Source organism: Meles meles, chromosome 8, assembly GCF_922984935.1.
Source record: "Meles meles chromosome 8, mMelMel3.1 paternal haplotype, whole genome shotgun sequence".
In the NCBI taxonomy this organism is placed as follows: domain Eukaryota; kingdom Metazoa; phylum Chordata; class Mammalia; order Carnivora; family Mustelidae; genus Meles; species Meles meles.
The window spans coordinates 62,935,333-62,953,913 of NC_060073.1; the positions used below are offsets into that span (position 1 = coordinate 62,935,333).

Consider the following 18,581-nt stretch of genomic DNA (forward strand, 5'->3'; position numbering starts at 1 on the left):
ATTTATTCCTAGGTGTCTTATTATTTTGGGAGTAATTGTAAATGGGATTGTTTTCTTTTTTTTTTTTAACTTTTAAAAAAAGATTTTATTTATTTATTTCATAGGGAGAGAGGGAGAGAACAAGTCGGGGGAGGGGGCCGGGGGAGGTAGCGGCAGAGGAAGAGGGAGAAGCAGACTGCCAATGCGGGGCTTGATCCCAGGACTCCTGGATCATGACCTAAGCCAAAGGCAGATGGTTAACCGACTGAGCCACCCAGGTGCTCCTGGAATTGTTTTCTTAATTTCTTCTGCTGCTGCTTAACTATGGGTATAGAGAATCTTCTTATTTTAATTTTAATTTATCTAGTGATGAAGTCATGTTGAGGAATAAAAAATGCTTATTTATCATCATTCACTCTCTTGCCCTTTTTTTAGTGAAACGTTTATTCAGGCCTTTGCCCAGTTTTTATTTGGCTGTTTGAATTCTCATTATTAAGTTGTAAAACTTCTGTATGTATTGTGGATATGAGTTAGTTCTTTATGAGATAGTATTTTCTGAATATTTTCTGCTAGTCTGTGGCTTGTCTTTTTTTTTTTTTTTTTAAATTTTGTTTTTATTTGACACTCAGAGCACAAATAGGGAGAGTGGCAGGCAGAGGGAGAGGTAGAAGCAGGCTCCCCACTGAGCAGGGAGCCTGATGCGGGACTCCATCCCAGGACTCTGTGATCGTGACCTGAGCTGAAGGCAGACACTTGAGCAACGGAGCCACCAAGGCGCCCTTTGTCCTTTCATTTCTTTAAGTGTCATTTAAATAACAAGTTTATAAGTGTTAAAGTCCACTATATCAGTGTTTGCGTTTATGTTTCATACTTTTTGTGTCTTATCTAAGACATATTTGCCTAATCCAGGGTCACAGAGATTTTCTCCTATGGGGTTTTTCCTCTAGAAGTTTTATACTATTAGGTTTTACTTTTAAGTCTATGATCATTTTGGATTAACTTTTATTTAAAGTATAAGGGTCTTTTTTTTTTGCAGATGGATGAACATTTTTTTCTCTATTCTGTTATAAGAGCTATTACTTCTCCATTGAATTACCTTGCTATCTTTGTTGAAAATCGATTATTTAAAATAATTTTGTGTGGGTCTGCTTCTGGACTCTCTTCTGTTTCATTATTCTATAGGTCTGTCTTTATGTCGATACCACATTGTCTTGAATTCCGTAGTTTTATACATCATGAATTCAGGTAATAAGAATCCTCCAACTTCGATCTTTTTTTCAGATTGTTCTGGCTGTTTTAGATCTTTTGCCTTTACCTATACACTTTAGAATTAATTTGTCAATTCTACAAAAATCTGAGAAAATTTGGGGAGAATTGACATCTTGCTAGTATTGGATGTTTCAGTCTATGGACATCTCTCCATTTAGGAAAATCTTTGATTTCATTCATCAGCATTTTGTAGTTTTAGTGTATATAGGTCTTGCACATGTTTTGTTAGATTTGTACCTGTGATTCCATGTTTTTTATGCTAGTTTAAATGCTATTCATTTAAAGAATATGCCTATTCCCAGTTGTTGCTAGTATATAGAAACATTTCTGTATTAAGCATGTATTCTGTGACCTTGCTAAACTCATTTATTAGATCTAGTAGGTTTTTTTTGTAGATTCCTTTTGTAGATTGCTGTGTAGGCAGTCATGTCTGTGAACACATGGTCTAATTTCTTCCTTTCTAATGAATATGTGTTTTTTCTCTTTTCTTATCATTTCATTGGTAAGACCTCAGTACAGTGTTGACTAAAAGTGAGTAAAGTGGGCATCCTTGTTTTGTTACTGATGTTGTGTAAAAGTATTAAGTCTTTCATTATTAAGTATAATATTAGCTGTAAATTTTGTAGCACTTTGTCAGGGTGAGGAAATTTCCTTTCATAATGGATTACATTTGCTAATATTTTATTAAGGCTTCTTTCTTGCCTTGTTCTTGTCCAGCTTAATATGAGAGTAATGCTGGTTTTGTAAAATGGATTGGGAAACCTTAACGCTTCTATTTTCTGGAGGAATTTGTGTAAAGTTGGTATTACTTATTCTGCAAATGTTTGGCAGAATTCTTCAGTGAACCCATCTGGGTGTTAAGATTTCCTTGTGGGGAAATTTAATAATATGACTTCTGTTACTTTATTAGATGTAGGGCTATTTAGCCTCTCTGTGCCTTCTTTGAGCTTTGATAGTTTGTCTTCCAAAGAATTTATGGTTTCACCTGAGATTTCAAGTTTATTAGTATAAATATTTCCACAATATTACTATATTCTTGTAATATATGTAGTCTATATGATAATCCTTTCCTCTTTCATTCTTGGTATATGTAATTTCTTTCTCCTCTCTTCTCTTGATCATTGCTTAGAGATTTATCTGTTTTCTTAGGTTTTCAAATAACTAGTGTTTGGTTTCTTTGATTATTGTTATTGTTTTCAGTTTCATTGATTTCTGATTTTATCCTTTAATTTTCTTCCTTTTGCTTGCTTTGAGTTTACTTTGCTCTTCTTTACTAGTTTCTTAAGGTAGGATTTTTGTATTACCATTTCGAGACTTTCTTTTCTAGATTAAGCATCTACTGAATTTTTCTCTAAGTCTTACTTTAACTATGACTCACAAACTTTGGTGTTGTATTTTCATTTTCATTCAATTCAAAATATTTCCATTTTATTTCTCCTTGATCTATAGGTTATTTAGAGGTATGATGTTTAATTTTCAAATATTTGTGGATTTTCCAGGTGTCTTTCTTTTGTGGATTTCTACTTGAATTCTGTTGAGTTTAGAGAAAATAGTTTGTATGATTTCAATCTTTTCAGCTTTTCTGAGGTTTTTATTTTATGGCCTTAGAATATAAAGTCTCTTTTTTGGTAAATGTTTCTTATACATGTGATGTGTATTCTTTTGTTGTTGACTCCAGATGTCATTTAGGTTAAATTGATTGATAGTCTTGGGTGAAATTTGGATGATATGTTGAATTTAGCCATAGGAGATGGGGGTAGGCACAGAAGTATGATATAACAGACATAATCTGATTCATTCATTTTTACTTGAGGAAACTAGAGTCCAGAGTGATTGCAACTTACATAGTATTATCTAAATTTAACTGTCTTCTTGAAAATAGAAAATAATATTCATCTTTTTTTTTTTCTAGGACTTTATAGTTTTTAAAGCACTCTTATAGACTAATTGGATTGTGTTTCCTTTGAGATCGGAGAATGTATAGTATGTCTCTGGATCCCTTACATTTCAGAAATAACCTTTCCATAGCAATCTCAAAAAGTGTTTGTAGAAAATATATGTGAATGATCATGCCTGTTATCTCGGTATAATGATTTTGTGAGCTCTTTGAGTAAAGCGCTAAAGCAGGAAGCACTCAATTGATTACGTGGTCTTAGGATAAATAATATATTTTCTGCTGGCTTGTTAGGTTAGTCATCCTGTTTCTCAGCATTGAAGTAGGTCTTGCTGTAACTGTCATGCCTTAATCATAGTAAAACTTAATTGGAATGAGAAAAACTGATAGCATGTTTTTCTTCTCTCTTAGATTCATGCTCGCAACCAAAATGAAATAATTTTTGGGCTGAATGATGGCTACTATGGTGCTCCATTTGAACACAAGGTAAGAGGATTTTCCTAATGCTGTGAGTTTTGTTCAGTGTAGCTGTGCCTTGACATACAGTGTAAAAAGTTCTGTGTAAACAGAATCTTCTTTTAAGTATCATTGTACATTTATTTAGTGTGGCTTAAGGTGATGCTTTTTAAAGGGAAAACTTGTTTTGTAACCACCCTGATTCATCTTTTCTAAATCCAGATTATTAATTTTCTTAACAGAAAATCTGGGCTTTTTGCTCTTATTTTATGTAATTCTTCGGAGAGTGAAAACAGAATGGTGAATTTTGATTAAGTGCAGTACAGTTTTATTAAATGTTTCAGATACCTTTTACACTTTGAATAAATTTAAGAAACTGTGAGTCAAGTGATATTATAGTCAGTTCTATCTCTATATCTACAGGCAATTAGAGAAAGGAAAGGGAAGAGAATTCATATTTACCAAGTACCTACTATCTGTGTTACTATGCCAGGTGATTCATGTTCTTTATCCCACTTAATACTAGCCAGAAAACAATGAGGTGAGTTTTCTATGTTACTTGCTCTTAGTGATCACATTGGTTCATAATTCTTTGTTGTGTGAAATGCTATTTCTGGAATGCTCCATTCATTTAGCAGGTAATTACTCAGTACCTGCCATTTGTCAGCCATTGTGCCCTCTCCGTAAGTGCTAAAGGCACATTGGTGAGCAGATGGATGTTTTCCAGCAGGAGTGTGTGGAGGAAACAAGCGCTGGTGAGGTGACCTAACAGATGAATATGTATAAACACAAATGGTGGTAATGCTGTAAGCATGGAGGGAGGATCTTCTGTACACTCTAGGGACTGTCTTTTTGAGAACTAGACTTTTAAGGCTACAATCCAGAGGATGAGTGGAAATGAACCAAGTGCAGGGAGTGGGGACTGAACGGGGACAGCATTCTAGCAGAGAAGGTTGACAAGTTGCAAGGCCATGAAGTGGAAAGACACATGGTGGGTTTTAGGAACTAAAGGAAAGTCTACGGCCATACCACCCTGAACGCGCCCGATCTCGTCTGATCTCGGAAGCTAAGCAGGGTCGGGCCTGGTTAGTACTTGGATGGGAGGAACTAAAGGAAGGTCAGAGTGATGAGGAAGAGTGATACCAGATGAGGGTGGACAGGAAGGCAGAAACCATAGCATATAGAACTTTTTAAAGGATTTTGTCCTAAGAGTAGTGGATTTTTAGTGTTGAAGGATTTTTAGCATGACAGAGATAGAATTTGATTTGTATTTTAACAGTTTCACTCTGTCTGTAGTAAAGAATAATTGTAGAAGAGGTAAGAATATATGTGGAAAGACAGAAAGGAGGATCATGTAGTATATTACGTAAGAGATGCTGATACTTTGAAACAGGGGTTATGGCCCAAAAGAGAGAAAGTAGATTTAGGAAAGTTTTAGGAGGTAAAAATCGTTGGGACCTGGTATCCTTCAAATTTAGAGTATAAGGAAAAAGACGGTGTTAAGGATGACTTTTGGGTTTCTGGCTTGGGTAGTGTAATGGGATAAATAAATGTTCCAGGCACTAGGAGAACTAAGGGACACTAAAAGAAGACTAGGTTTCATGGAGGCAGATCGAGAGCTGATATTTGATCATATGGACTTTGAGATGCCTTTAAGATAGCCATGTGCAGATGGAGTTCAGAGGGGAGAAGTGGATTAGAGGTAGGAATGTAGGGCCAATGGCAAACAGTCACTGAAATGATGAGTTTAGGCTAGGGACAGGGTGTACATTGAAGAAAAAGGGGGCTTACTAACCAAGTCTTGCGGCCTCCAACTTTTTAAGGGCCAAGTAGAGGTAGAGGCATTGGAAAAGTTGACTGAGAGGGAGTGATGAGGGATGTATAGGGAGAAGAGGGTGGAGTCTCACAGCCTCTCAGAAGCCAAAGAAAGAGATTTTTGTTTTGGTTTAGTATTTGGCATAGAAGGGGCGGGAGTGGGCAAATTAGATGAGGACTGAAAATTGCTCATTGGATTTAGCAAAATGGAAGGTACTTCTAGGTGACTTCACCAAATTCAGTTCAAGCTCTGATAAGCTTTTTAAAAATAATTTGTTTAAAGCCCTTATATTCTGGGTTCCTAAAGTTTATCAACACTGTGTATACCTTTGACATAAGAGATACCAATTCATAATTCTTTCTTCCTTTGTTGTATAGATCTTCTAATCTGTAAGCTTCTTAAGGACAGATTTGTATATATAATTTTGAATTCCCGGTACCTATCACAGTTCTTGAGACATGGTATTTGCTTAGTAAAAATGTTTGATTTACTGAGAGAATTATGAGATGGCTACTGTTCTTGTTTGCAGTATCCCATGTATAGGGTTATCCATTCCAACCCTTTTGAGGGATTAAGTTCCTCTTGCAACTGGTAACTAGTAACCAGTTTTTTGTGTAGCACAATATCTGGTACATAGATATTAAATATCTGGTACATAGATATTAAGTAATATTAAAGTGAATATTTATTGAACGTGACTGTGCATCAGACACTTTTAAGAGCTTTATATCTGTTATTCTATTTAATCTCTAAAAGAATTGTGTAGTCAGATACTATTAGTAATTGAAGTTTTGGATAACCGGTGACTAATACCCCCTTTCTTCTCCCTCTGAGATAGGTGATAGATAAATGGAGATCAGAATGTTGGCTTTATTTCTAATAAAATTAATTGGCAAATGTGTTTTAAATTCTACAACTAAAAGAGCTGGTATATACTTCTCCCAAATTGAATCTTCCCCAAAAAACAACAAAACAAGCAAAACCAAGATCTTGCCCTTACAGGGACAAAGCCTAATCCTCCAAGCCAAAAGCAGAATTTATGTGTGGTGTAGGCAGGCTGTTCTGACTGGGAGGGAACCTGGAAAGAACTGAGACTGTCATGCTCTGTTTTGTCTCCCAAGCTCAGCTGTCAGGTATGTCCTCTGCCTGTCCTGGAGAGGAACGAGAGAAGGATGCCGAGAAACTGGAAGTGTTCATTTTAGGACCTGGGATATAGAGTAGGGCATCTTTTTTTTTTTTTTTTAAGATTTTATTTATTTACTTGGCAGAGAAAGAGAGTGTAAGTAGGAGGAACAGCAGGCTTCCTGCTGAGCAGGGAGTTGGGCTTGAGGAGTGGGATATCTTTTGCCTGTGTGGAAACATGAGTGCAGAGTGTTCCTAGTAATAATAATAATAATAATAATAGCAGCTAATGTTCAGTGAGTTGATAATGCTAGGTGCTGTTCTAAGTGCTTTACATAATTTACCTCATTTAAACCTCACAATTGTCTTTTTACAGAAGAGGAAGCCTGCACGTAGAAGTTAAGTGACTTTCTCAAGATTACAGAGCTACTAAGTAGCAGAGCTGGGATTCAAGACCAAATGGTCAATAAAAGTTTATTGAACATATATTATTGTAATAAGTGGTATATATTATTCTATAGTACTTCAGTTAGTGAATTTTACAAATTTAGATGCCAGCCTTATCTTGCCCCTGTACCAACTTTCAGGTGAACATCTGATATATAGTTTGAACCTTAAAAAGCATTAGTTTTCCATTTTTTAAAAATATTTTTATTTATTTGACAGCGAGAAATCACAACTAGGCAGAGAGGCAGGCAGAGAGAGAGGAGGAAGCAGGCTCCCTGTGGAGCAGAGAGCCTGATGCGGGGCTCGATCCCAGGACCCTGGGACCATGACCTGAGCCGAAGGCAGAGGCTTTAACCCACTGAGCCACCCAGGCACCCTAGTTTTCCTTTTTAAAGAAAGCCATAAACAGTTTTTCCAGTCAAGATGTCCTTGTAAGTGCACACTTCAAGACCCTCAACTGCACCAAACAAAAGGCAGTGATAGGTTTAAAAAAAAAAAACAAGCAAACCCCAAAACCCAAAGAACAAAAACAAAAGAAAACAAAACCCTAGTGATTGGTGAGATCAGAGAAATTCAAGAGACATATTTGCTAAAACAAACTAAAAGCAAGAAAATAAACCTATCTGGAACAAAAGTAGTAGGCAGAAGCCTAGTCCTTGAAGGATACGCTCCTCTGGGCAAAATGAACAGAAAATGAGCACAAAGCTGAGGTTGGCAGGACTCTCCCGATTATAGAAGGAGGCTGAAAAAAAGACATAGAAAGTGCAGATCTTTAATGTTAATTTTAAAAGGAGAAATCGTAAAAAAAATAAAAGGAGAAATCTTAAAAGTGAGCAGAGAGAACGGAAGTATTACCTACAAATTAGACTGACAGCAGACTTTGCAACAGTAACAGTTGATGCCAGGAGAAATAATCCTCGGAGTGCTATTAACTATTAAATGTATAACTGTATTTCTAGTCAACCTTCAGTCAAGAGCATGGATGAAAGAGGAACAATTTTAAAGACACACAGATTGAGAATTTACTTTCCACAGACCCTTTATCTGTACTGAATATTGGAGGCGGAGAAGTGATCCCAAAGGGAAGATGGAGGAAGTCACAGCAAGTTACATGAAAATGGTTGCAATGTTAGTGAATACAATTAACTACCGACAGCAAACTAAAACACAAACAAAAACTTAATATGTAACAAGTTGTATGTTTTTATGTAAAAACAAACTAGACTATCGTTATTCAAAGTATAGTTTGTGGACCAGAGCTAGTCTAAAAACTGTCTGTCACTAGGGACGGCTGAGTGGCTCAGTTGGTTAAGTCTCTGCCTTTGGCTCAGGTCATGATCCCAGCATCCAGGGATCAAGTTATTAGCTATTCAACAGCAATGCGGATGAAGAGATGATTGAGTAAATGATGAAAATCTTCTGTCTGTATTTGCAAAAGTCATTTTTTCCATCAATAAATATCATATACTCTGTTCCCATTATTAAACTAAGTATTTTGGGGTACAAAAGTATTAGATGCAGAGTCACAAATATTTATTTCCTTTAGGTGAGATAAAACACCGTATGTTCCAGAAGAGCTCTGGTTTACAAATGGATTTAGTTTGAAAAATTGTTTCTGAAAATGTCAGTTATTTGGGTCTTGCAGATAACACAGGTGAATTATATGAATTGTAGCGGAACTTTAAATAATCTGAAGAGGAAGAGGTGCTCTTTTTAACATTTGGAGATGGTGGAGACCCAGACAGGAACTCTGTTGTGGCTTGAAGTTGAGGGGGATGGAGGTTGGTGAATAAAGCTAGGTGGCTGGGAGGGATGTTTTCTGGGTGGATTGAGCTAGAATGGCATTTGGGGAGCATGAGAAGTAAGAGGCTATTGGACCAGCTCCTTATCCAGTAAACTGGAAACCTTTCAGATCTCAGTTTAGGAGTTTTGCCTTTTATATAGGTATGCAAGGCTATCTTCGCTTAAATTGTCTTTTGTCAGTCCTTTTTTTTTTTTTTTTTTTTCTTTTTTTTTTGCTACTCTTGTTTTTGGGAGGATGCTGACAGCTTACCTGGGTGAGTGTATACTCCTAGTAGATAGAAATACAGATTTTGGAGGCAGATTGATGTGAGTTTAATTCTAGGCACTTCTGCAACTTACCTCTGAGAGAGATCTTGGGCAAATTAAGTCATCTCTGAGTTTTTCTCTTATATGTAGAACAGTTTCTACCTCATCCTTGGAGGATGAAAAGTGATAATGTACAGTATAAGCCCGGCACATGAGTAGAGTTCAATAATAAATGGAAACTACTCACTGGGATCTAAACCCTGTGATAAAAGAGATTACCTCTCTAATTCTATTGCATTGACATTGTGTTGCTTGCAGCAGTACCTGGCATATAGTATAGCAGGTGCTCAAAAGAAGCTTGTTAATGAATGTAGGTGAATGCATGCTGTATTTGGGACTGTCATAGCAATAATTGAGGATAAAAATATTGAGGGGTTGATATTATTTCTTTCTTCTACCCCACTTTAACCCTATTATTTTTAAAGATTTTATTTATTTATTTATTTGCAAGAGAGTGAGTGAGAGCATGAATGGGATGGGGAGGGGCAGAGGAAGAGGGAGAAGCAGACTCCTACTGAGCAAGGAGCCTGACCTGGGGGCTCCATCTAGCACCCTGGATAATGACCTGAGCTGAAGGAAGACCCTTATCAGTTGAGCCACCCAGGTACCCCTCTTGATTTTTATTTTTATGTAACTCATACTGCCATAATAACTACTATGTTTTTGGAAAAGTACAAAAAGCATCAGCTTGGTAAGAATTCTTTTCTCAGACTAAGAGTTATAGCCGCAGTATCTTCAGAATCCAGTAGATGGCAGTGCATTCTCACTCTAATGAAAAAAAAAGAGCAGGAGTAGAATCTAGTAAAAAATTAAATCTTTTTGGAATGAAATTCTCAGGAGATTGAAATAGCAATTTGGTGATTAAATTCATAACACTGTCATACAACTTGACCATCTCAAGTACATAGTTGAGCCTAGATTTAAAGATTTAGGGACAATAGCAAGTTTCAGAGTCTGTTTTGAGAACTTGTACTAATGAAAATTCCTTATTTTATATTTTTCAAGGCATGATACTTTTGAAAAGTAGAAAATCTGATTTCTAATCCCAGTCAAGTTATTTCCATTTAGTTAACTTTATAGAACTGAGAAATTAAAAAGATGGCTATGTCCTCTTACTAGTCAAATTAATGGACATAAAATTTGTTTCCAAAGCACATCCTACACAGTACTCAAAGCCGGACATTCAGCGGTAGGGTTTAAATGTCCCAAGTAGCCTATGTTTTAACAGTAGGGAAAGGGATATGGTATAATGTCCAGGTCTTTCTGTACATCATTAAGCAAAAGTTGGAAAATCATAAAAATAGACCATTCCTCTACATACTCTATTCAGTTTTCCTTATGCCTCTTCCCACTCCATTATAAAATATAAAGACAATAAATCTTCAGGGGCTGTTTCTAATAGCTGCCTGCTTTGTCATAAAACATTTAGGTATCTGAGCTCTGTCTAAATCCGGGGTAAAACTTTGTTTCTGAATGATTTGAGCTGGTACGATAGCCTAGTAACTGTTACTTATACCAGGTAGGGACCGAGCATTTGAAAGCTACCCTTGCCAGATTTCACTTACTGAGTACCTACTCTTTGTTAGACACTATACTAGCTGTTTTACGTGGCTTTATTTAATCTCGTGTAACGGCTCCACGAGGTGGTTATTATCCTCATTTTATAGGTAAAGTACCCTAGAAGAAAACCTGAAACTACTAACCCAAGATTATATAGCTGGGGAGTAGCAGAACCATGACTTAAAAGCAGGTCTCCTTTATTCAGAGGTGTTTTCTTTTAAACACTATGCTACATGCCATCTCTACATTTCTTCCCACTTCATATATCCTGTTCAAAGTACCAAGTCTCTGTGTTTACATTTAACCAGAGATCTCCACTGTGTGCATTGTGAGAATCCAGTGAGAAGGTACGTGGGAAAGGGCTTTGAATGGTATAAAGTGCGTTATTTTACAGACTGTGTGTATTTATTATTGTAGAGTGGGCATGCAGTGCCCGTGAGGCCATCAACCCAGTGAAGTGTACAAAAGTTCCACGTATTAGTCACTGTATTTGGCTTCTCTTGAGTCTTTTTTTCTCTTTTCCCCCCTTTTCTCTTGGATCAAATTAACTTCTGACAGATGTTTGGAAAATCATCTTATCCTGTAATTCATATTTATAAATCCTGCTGCTGCAGTGTGGTCCCCATTCTCCTTCTTCGTTGCAGCCAGAAAATAATCTGGGAAAATGCCACGTTTCCTGTTACGAATTTGGAGGATCTTGTCTTCTTAGCACAATTTTTTGAGCTTTTCTAAATCTTAATACTGGAAAATTCAAAGCCAGGCAGGGTTCTTTGTATAGATGTTTTAGATTCTTGAAAAGTAAACAGAAACAGAGCTCCAGACTTACCCTCACTAGAGGATTCAGAGTTTAAAATTTTTGAAAACTTGTTTTTCCTCTTCTTTCTTGGATCTGTAGTGAGGGCATGCTTGTCCTTTGTGGCCCCCACCCCACCCCATAGTTGGTTTTGGTTTAAATTGTTCTTCCAAGCTGGGAGTCCTTTCTTCTCTCTCTCTCTCTCTCCCTCTCTCCCCCCGCCCCGTTCACTAATGCTTGTTAGCGTGATGCCAGTCCTGCCTTCTCTTCGCCTCTCACATGTATAGGAATTTGTGTGCGTGCCTTCTCTCCTCTTGGGCATAAGCTCCTTTCCACTGAAGTTGTGTCTTATTTTTGTGAGTGTCAAGATTTAGCATAGACTTTGCTTAGTTCATATTTTTCCATGAGTGAACTCAGTCTGTTCGGATCACACAGTTCCTGTTTCTACTCTGAAAGATATTTTCAGGTTACGTGACAGGCGCAGCTTTGGTCCTCTTGTCAGGGAGTAGCACTGATGGCATTTAAGTCTACTTCATACTTGCACTGTGCGACTCTGATTGTAATGCTTTCTTGATGGTCGTTTAAAATATGAACAAGGATTTCTTTACCCTATTGAATTTAAAAGAAGGAGTTGATTTTGGTTTCAGGATCTGTATACTTTTGCTTAACCAGTACTATTCTTGTTTCTCAGTGCTTCTCACTATTTTGAGGGAGAGAAGAACTTCCTCTGTGGTCTCAAACCTTACACCAAATCTGGGGGAATACATATATTCAGTTCTGGTTCAGTGTCTCAGAAGAGGTCTTGCCTTTCCTCCTGAAAAGCCTGGCTTCTGGGCTTCTTCAGAGGCAGAAGGTACCTGAGATTGGAAGATACTTGACAGAGATTCTTGACTTTTTTTTTCAGTTTAAACTTGGCTGGCAACTAAAAGTGTGTTAAGGTCCAAATGAACATATACACATAGGAACACAGGCTCTCTATTGATTCATCAGGTAGCTATTTTAAGAGACATTGTACAAATAAATACCATATTTAAAAATGGATACTGATTGCATCTGAAAATACGCTCAAGTAGTAGAGAGCCATTGTTTTTTCCCGTGCCAATCATAATTTCTTATTCTAGCTAAGTAAGTAGAAAAAAGACAATTTGCAAAGCTCAGGTAATAGTTTTGTGAATAACATCTAGAATGTATCAGTTCTGCTGAGGAAAGCTTTCGGTGGAGGCTTTAAGCTATTGTCGTCAGGTTTCTGCCTGGGCCTTTTGTCTTCTCATGAACATGTTATATTTGCATTCAGATCCCTCTCAAGTCTACATCTCCTCTCTATTTCCATATATCCAGACTGCATTAAATTGCTTGGATGTTTCAAAGACACACACACTTTGCATGACCCAAACTAAGCTCAAGTCCCCTCCCCATCTTGAAAAACTTCTTCCTGTTGTATTCCTTAGTTTAGTGAATGGTACTACTATCCATGAATTGTCTCAGTTCAGAAAGTCAGAACAGGGGAGTCAGCTTGGACCCCTCCCTCTTTTTTGAATGACTACTTGATGGTGTCTGCTACTTCTTTCCTGCTTTTTGGAGTATATAGCCAGATTTATCTTTCCAAATGCTGGTAATCTCCCTCTTTTATTTGAATCATTTCAGAGTAATTACTGGTTTATAAGGTCTTACTGTGTGTTCTGGTTCCTGATTTCTAAGCACCCCACTCAGAGCTTAGATCTCCTTTCTGTAGAAAGGCTTTCTGTGATACACTCCTAACTCTGGTTTGGATACCCCTCTTACATGCTCCATGGCACCTTCATTTTCCTCATCACTGACACTTATCTGATTGCATTCTGTTTGTCCATTTGCTCATCTCTCTATGTAAGCTACATAAGGGCAGGGACAGGGTCTATCTGCCTTGATTACTAATTTATTGCTGGTGCTTAACACTGTGCCTGGCATATAGTAGTAATACAATAAATACTTGTTGAATGAGTGAGTAAAGCTTCTGTAGCAGCAGATCATTAAGCATTCTAATGGGATGCGTAATGGGATAGCTGGTTATCATCTGGATGGCTTGTGACTCAAAATTCTAGTTCTCTAGGATTAAATAGTTTCTGGCCATTTCTGCATCGATCATTTGCAGATTATTTGCAGATTATTATACTTTAAATGGAACTCTTCATTTTTCTCCCCAGGTTTTATTTCCTTTCCATTTTCCCACATCTCTCTTAACTATTTTCCGATTTATTTGGGCCCCAAGTATTGCAGTTAGATTTGATTGAGTTCTTTCTTTTATCTACTCTATATAGTCGGCCACTAGCCTCTTTTGAGGCCTTTGAAATAATTCCTATCTGTGGCGACTTTTCCATCTCCGTTGCCATGCATGATCCAAGCTCAGACCGGTATCCCCGTAAGGATAGATTACTGTTGCAGTTTTCTGGTGGGCTTATGGACTCTAGTCTCTTTGTATCCACTCTGTCTTATTCACTACTGCCTGATTCATCTTCCTAAGATGGACTTTCATTTTTTATTCCTTTGCTTAAAAGCTTTATTGAGTGACTTCTCATTTTCTGCTAGTTGTGTCTGAATCCCTGAGTGCTTTCGTTCTCTCCATCAGCCTAAATTCAGTCAGTGATATGTACAGTAAGTACTTATAGTTCTAGCTGTGCTTTTATCTTTTCTCTCTCTTTTAGTGTTTGAGCTCTTATTATTATCTCTAGTACGTGTGGATTTTTAGCATAGCCTGCTAACTGGTGTTGGGAAATTCTGCCTTCTCTAATGTATCATATTTGTCATTACTGGGGTAACTTTCCTTAAACGCACCTCTGATCATTATGCAATATTGTCAGAAACCTTTCATGACTCCTCATTGCCTAGAGAGCTAAAAAGATCCACTTTTTAGCATGCCATTCAAGGCTTTCTCTACTTTGGCCCTCCCAACCGGCTTACTCAACCCTGCTTCCCACTGTTTTCCTCTCCAGGGTTCCAAGTAATTTCCATGTCATCCAAGCTGAACAAATTGGACCACGACTTAATTTTCTCGGAATGCAACTTGTGTTTTCCCACTGTCATGCTTTGGCTAAAGGTGTTCAGACTGTGTGGGACTTTCCTTCACTGCTATTCAGCTTTTTAATACTTCTTAATCTGTTTCAGTTACTGCCACCCCTGCAGCCTTTGATGTTCCTGCTCCTACTAGATGGAATCTTTACTACATCAGAACCCCTGTAGCTATTTCCTTTTTAACCTATCCTATGGCACCTTTACAGTTTTTACTTCACTTAGAAACGTAACTGGGTTATATACATCATAGTGTCCTGGGTTGTATACTTTCATAAGGATGGTAGCATGTGCTTGAAACCCTGTGTGTATTAGGCATTCAATAAACACTGAAATAAATAAGTATGTGTATTATACTTTGCTTCATCATTAGTTATCCTGTCAACTGGATTATTTTCGTGTACTTAGAATTCTAGTGAACTTAAGGATGGTCTTGTGACTGTTGTAGCAGCCAAAAACTCTCCAAAATGTACCATAATATAGTTTAAAAGGTGACTTTATCAATAGTATACTACAGGGGTAAGCAAACTATAGTCTAGCACATGGTTTTGTATGGCCCAATAGCTAAGGTTTTTACATTTGTGAAGAATTTTACAATTTGTGAAGAATTTGTGAAGGTTTTACATTGTGAAGAATTTGAAGGAGAAAACAAAGAATATGCCACAGAGATGACATGCAACTTACAAAGCCTGAAACATTTACTATCTGGCCATTGACAAAGTTTGTTGACCACTGATCTAGAAACACATCTGCCTGGAATTACTCCTGCTCACTGGGTATGTGACATTAATCATCTGTTTTCTTGAACAATGTAGTAGGCAGTCACCCAGACTGGTGCCTGTCCCTTCCTTGAAAAAGCATTGTTAGGCCTGGCTTCAGAAGAATTTTGAGTGACATGTAAATCTCCTCTGGGCTCTTTGGCACTTGGCAGTATCTCACACAGATAACCAGATACAAACGAGCCATTTCTTTCCATTATAATCCTTCATCAGAGGTCTCTCAGGATCACACATGTGGTGAAGTTAGATGTCATTCAGAACAAGGCTCTTAGCATATTTTAAGAATGTTAATTGCTAAGTGGTGGCTGAGGCAGAAGGGTTTAATAATGTTCTTAAGTTGCCTTAAATGTACATGGACCCAGAATTTTAGAACTGGAAAGGTCTCAGAGATCAAGCATGGTCATTAAGAAAATGGGCTGTGGAGCCAGACTGCATGGCTCTTCTACTTAATCCTCCTTGCGTCTCAGTTTCCTCACCTTTAAAGTGGGGATAATAATAGTCCCTGTTTCACAAGGTTGTGTGAAAAATATGTTAACCCTTAGCATATGAACATGTAAATTGTTAATATTAACTTGGAAAAGAACACTGCCTGGTATACTGTAAATGCTCATAAATGTTACTCTTACGTATATTCCTGTCATTTTTTGAAAATTGTTTTTATTACTAGTAGTTTCATCTCATTTTATAGTTAAAGAAACTGAATTCTAGAGGAAAGTTAAATTGTTTTCCTCACTTCCATGACAGGCAGAGTGGATTAATACCGAGGATCCTGGTTTTCGCTTCAATTCTTGGTATGATGTGTTGCTTTTAGTTGTATGTTAGTGGGTATGGATGATTTTTCAGTAGAAAAAAGTGTGTCTGTCCGTATTCAGTTAGCCTGATGTTTTGAGGTGCATCCGTGTGTAGCACGTGTTAATACTTCTTTCTATGGCTAAGAAATACCCATTGTCTTGGTATCATTTTGTTTAATGGTTAATCCATTGATGGATATTGAGGTTGTTTCTACCTTTTGGCTATTGTGAATAGTGTTGGTATGAGGATTTGTATACAAGTATCTGTTTGAGGACCTGTTTTATTTATTTATTTATTTATTTGACAGAGAGAGAGAGAGAGAGATCACAAGTAGGCAGAGAGGCAGGCAGAGAGAGTGAGAGGGAAGCAGGCTCCCTGCCAAGCAGAGAGCCCGATGCGGGACTCGATCCCAGGACCCTGAGATCATGACCTGAGCTGAAGGCAGCGGCTTAAACCACTGAACCACCCAGGCGCCCCTGAGGACCTGTTTTTATTTCCTTTAGGTATATGCCTAGGAATGGATTGGCTAGGTCATATGGTAATTCTGTGTTTGACTTTTTGAGGAATTGCCGAGCTTTTTTTTTTTTTTATGAACGGTGCCCAATGTTTTACATTCCCAGTGCCATTATAGGAGGGTTCTAATTTCTCTACATCCTTGCCAACATTTACTTTCTGTGGATTTTTAAAAAAAATTTTGGGGTGCCTGGCTCAGTAGAACATGTGACTCTTGATCTTGGGGCGCAATGCCCACTTTGGGCATAGGGATTAATTAAAATTTTTAAAAAATTTTGCTTATTTTTTGGTTTATTTGTTTTTGCTTATCTTAGTGGGTATGAATTAGTATCTTACTGTGTTTTATTTATTTTTTTATTTAACAGACAGAGACCACAAGTAGGCAGAGAGGCAGGCAGAGAGAGAGAGGAGGAAGCAGGCTTCCTGCTGAGCAGAGAGCCCGATGCAGGGCTCGATCCCAGGACCCTGGGATCATGACCTGATCCAAAGCAGAGGCTTTAACCCACTGAGCCACCCAGGTGCCCCTCTTATTGTGGTTTTGATTCACTTTTTTTTTTTAAGATTTTATTTATTTATCTGACAGAGAGAGAGATTACAAGTAGGCAGAGAGGCAGGCGGAGAGAGAGGGGGAAGCAGGCTCCCTACTGAGCAGAGAGCCCGATGCGGGGCTCGATTCCAAGACCCTGAGATCATGACCTGAGCTGAAGGCAGAGGCTTAACCCACTGAGCCACCCAGGCGCCCCGATTCACCTTTTTCTAATGACTAATGATGTTGGGCATCTTTTCATGTGCTTGTGGCTATTTGTGTATCTTTTTTTGGAGAAATGTCTCTGAGTCCTTTGCCCATTTTTTAAGTGGATTATTTGTCATTTTATTGTTGAGTGGTTAGAGTTCTTTATATATTTTAGATGTGAAACCTTTATCAGCTATATGATTTGCAAATATATTCTCCCATTTTGTGGATTGTTTTTTCACTTTCTTATAGTATCCTTTGTGCACAACGTTTTTAATTTTGATGAAGTCAAGTTTATTATTGTATTTGTTACTTGTGCTTTTGGTTCATACCTAAGAAGCCATTGGAAATCTGAGGTTATACAGGTGTACCCCCGTGCTTTCTTCAAATAGTTTTATAGTTTTAGCTCTTACAGTTAAGCCTTTGGTCTATTTTGAGGTAATTTTTATATATGGTGTTAGGGATGGATCCAAGTCATTCTTTTTGCCTGTGGCTATCTAGTTGTTTCAGCATCATTTGTTGACAAGACTGTTATTTTTCTGGTGAGTAATCTTGGTACCTTTGTCTAAAATCAGTTGATCACAGGTGTGTGAGTTTATTTGTAGATTACCAGTTCTGTTCCATTGATCTGTGGGTCTACCGTCATACCAGTACCACCCTATACTGTTGCTTCGTACTGCGTCTTTGAAATCGGGAAGTGTGAGTCTTCCTAACTGGTGTATTATATGGATTTTCATTTATTGAACCACCCTTATGTACCTTAGATAAATCCCACTATTCATAGTATATAATCCTTTTTAAAAAAATTACTTTTGAATTGTGGTGGGATATACATAATAACAAAATTTACCGTCTTAACCATTTTAAGTGTACAGTTTAGTGGCATTCAGTATGTCCACATTGCTGTGCAGCCATCACCACCATCCATCTCCAGAACTTTTTTTTTATTTTGTAAAACTGAAAAACTACCCATTAAGCACTAATTCCCTATATCCTCCTCCCCAAGCCCCTGGCACTTGCCCTCCTACTTTCTGTTTCTACAGATTTTCTACTCTAGGTATATTATGTGAGTGGAATTATTCAGTATGCACACTGCATGTGCCTAGGAGTGGATTGCCTGGGTCATATGCTAATTCTGTGTTTGACTGTATGAGGAATTGCTGAACTTTTTTTTTTTTTTAAAGTGGCCAACTTAAAATAAGTCAGATATACTGACTTATTTTACTTAAAATATAAATCACCTCAAGGGTCATCTTATTATAGCAGAATTTCATTTC

The 18,581-nt window shown here is 37.5% G+C and overlaps 1 protein-coding gene across 1 annotated transcript in view; it reads left to right on the forward strand.

Annotated features, from left to right (window-relative positions):
• UVRAG (UV radiation resistance associated) overlaps positions 1-18,581 on the forward strand; it is a 301,625-nt gene that overhangs the window by 64,014 nt on the left and 219,030 nt on the right. The window contains exon 5 of the mRNA XM_046016488.1: positions 3,554-3,628. Coding sequence (XP_045872444.1) covers positions 3,554-3,628 — 75 coding nt within the window. The remainder of the gene's footprint in view (positions 1-3,553; positions 3,629-18,581) is intronic.